We start from the raw sequence: 2749 nt of genomic DNA on the forward strand, positions 1-2749 counted from the left end.
ATAAACTTTTCCAGCACAGGAGAATTATCTTAAAAATATTTTGGAAGCAAATAATGGAAAAAAGTTGGTTCTTTTGGGGAAAATCCCCCCAACCTAGCAATATAGTCAAAACATTTCATAACCTTCTCATTAAAGAAAGGAAGGCACACAATCACTGCTTCTCATTCTGTGTTTGTTTTGTAACCAACAAACATCTGTCCACATATACTTATTTGTTAGATTCCCCGAAAGCGTCTACAGCCACCATAAAAGTCAAAATGGCAAGCTTGTCATAAACCAGCACGGACACTTGGGCCAAAAGAGCATCAAACGAGCATCTGTCCGTTATTTATCCTTGGTGATTCTTGCAAGTTGTGCAATGTACACACAGCCGCTGTTAGAGACTCTGAAGGTGCTCGCTGGGTGGCAAGAGACTGCGGGAGCCGTTCATTCCTGGAACAGGCGTCTCCGGGCCTTGGGGGAGGGTCCTGGAGGGCGCTGGGGGCGCACGTGGGGACCTGGACTCGGGGAGGGCGGTAGAGGTTGGAGCGGCGAGCCGGGGAAGGGCTCCAGGAGGTGGGGGTCCAGGTCGAAGTAGCGCAGAGGAGAGAGCCTCTTTGGACCAGGGCCGGGGGCCCACGGCCGGGGCTGTGGCGCGGGGCCCCGCGGGCGCGGCCCGGCCGCCCTCCCAGCGCAGGCCCGCAGCTCCGGCGCCCAGCCGGCCGTGGGGCCCGCCCGCGGCGGCGGGAGCTCGGGGTCGGGGTCGGCGTCCTCCGCACAGGCCTCCTCCTGGGCGGCCACGTCTGGGACAGACGCGCAGAAGGCCTCGTGCTGGCCGGCGGCTTGGTGCCCGGGCGCGCTCGGGACGGCGCCCTGCTCCGGGCCGGCAGGCGGGTGGCCCTGGCCCCCCGCGCGCAGGAGGGCCTCGGGGACCAGCAGCAGAGTGAGGCCCCCGAGGGACACCTGCAGGACCGACGTGGGCTCGGGCTCGAGCACCAGGTCGACGTCGTCCAGGAGCAGCTGCAGGGCAGAGCCGGCGGCCAGGACCACGACGGAGGCGAGCGCGCCGGCGGCCGGGGGCCCCTCCATGCCTTGCGGGCCCTCGGGCTCCGGGGTGCGGCGGCGCTTGGCCGGGCCGGGTCCTCCGCGCGGCGGTCCCCAGCAGGGCTCGGGGTGGGCGCTGGGGCTGCGGGGCCGGCTGCCCATCACCGGGCCGGCGCTGCGGGCGGCGCTCCCGGGGCCTGGGTCCCGCACGCGGTGCCAGGTCTGGACGCCAGGGGAGGCGGCGGGGGGCGCGGGGCGCGGGGCGCCGCGGCCCGAGCGCCCGGGACTCCGGGGGCGCCTCCCGGGGGGCCCGCGGGGCGGGGGCTGGTGGCGCAAGCAGGGGTGCAGGGCCTGGCCTCGGGCGGCGTTGGAATCGCAGGTTCTTCACACCGACGGATCTGAGCCAATGGTATTTCAAAGGACGCGGCGGAACCGGGGTCGCAAAATGTCACGCGAGGCCCCGCCCCTTCCGAGGCCCCGCCCCTTCCGCGGCCCCGCCCCTTCCGCGGCCCCGCCCCTTCCGAGGCCCCGCCCCGCGCTCTCAGTGACCCGGGCTGTGGCGAGGGGAAGACTTCCGCGGGCCTCTGGGAGGCCGAGCGATGGGGCCGCTCTAGGGCGTGGCTCCCAGTGTCAAGAACTCGGCCTTGCGTGAGTTGACCTCAGCTGGAAAAGTGATTACGTTCCAGTTCCCATCAGGGGAAAGCTGCACCAGGATGGGGCGATGTAAGGCCCTCCCCCCCCCGAGCCCCGCCCCGGAAGTGCCTTGAGCTCTTCTTTCGGTTGAGCGGCGAGAGGAGTTTTTGGACCCTATCCTTACGGACCCTCTCCTTACGTCAGCGCGGAGGTGGTGACCCCTGTCAGGACCTTTCAGAGGTGCTGGAGGGGAAGTAAGATTAGCATTGCTCATGTTACTAGCTGGCCCGGCATGATCAATTTCTTACTTAAAATATACATATCTGTTTTGTTCAGTAGTAATTATTACACCGCCATCATCAGTGGTCAGAGTTTATTTAGTTCGACCTAAAACACAATCACGAAGTCTATCTATCTTTAGCCCAGTTTACAGATGATGAAAATGTCCTGCAGAGGGTTAATCCGCTTGCTCAGAAGCCCAGAACTAGTAGAACTGGGTCTGACACGACAAGGCCCACTTAGGATGCAGCGTCAGTGACTTTGATCTGCGCGGTGCATTGTGGCTGCAAAAAACGAAGGTGTGGTCTTCTCGTTTTCTAGTGTTAATAGGAAAAAACATCCACCACTGATTTCGGAATAAGTAATACCCCTAATATGGTTACAGAGGACGAGAAAACATTTCCTTCCACCCCTGTGCCTTATCCAAACGATTGCTCACTTTATACTTTTTTACAAAGTGGCCTATTTATACTTTCATTTTTAGGGCTGTGTAGCATTCCTTTGTATGGAATTATTTTTAAGCCAGACCTCTCTTAATGGGCGTTTAAGCTAGTGGTTTGTGACTTGGCGGCGTTGCCATTCCCTGGCAAATTCGTGGAAAATGCAGATGCTTTCCTCCATCCCCAAATTACTGGACCAGAATTCCTGGAGCATAGGACCTAGGAATTCTCTGTAAGCACCTCCAAAAATTTCTTTTTCTGTTTTACACTGAAGTTTAAGATCACTGTTTTTATTAGCGGTTGAGAAGTTTGGGTAGCAGGGTGGTTATGCCTGCTGTCAGGGCCCTGATTGTTGGTGACAGGGTTATGAAGAA

General features: G+C 59.8%; 1 protein-coding gene across 1 annotated transcript; it reads right to left on the reverse strand.

The window, feature by feature from the left end:
• Positions 1-426: 426 nt before the first annotated feature.
• LOC129506960 (proline-rich protein 23A-like) lies at positions 427-1185 on the reverse strand. The gene has a single exon (XM_055321044.1). It carries the CDS (start codon positions 1183-1185, stop codon positions 427-429), a length of 759 nt encoding a protein of 252 aa, XP_055177019.1.
• Between the last annotated feature and the right edge of the window lie 1564 nt (positions 1186-2749).

This window comes from Nyctereutes procyonoides, unplaced genomic scaffold, assembly GCF_905146905.1.
Source record: "Nyctereutes procyonoides isolate TBG_1078 unplaced genomic scaffold, NYPRO_anot_genome, whole genome shotgun sequence".
Lineage (NCBI taxonomy): Eukaryota > Metazoa > Chordata > Mammalia > Carnivora > Canidae > Nyctereutes > Nyctereutes procyonoides.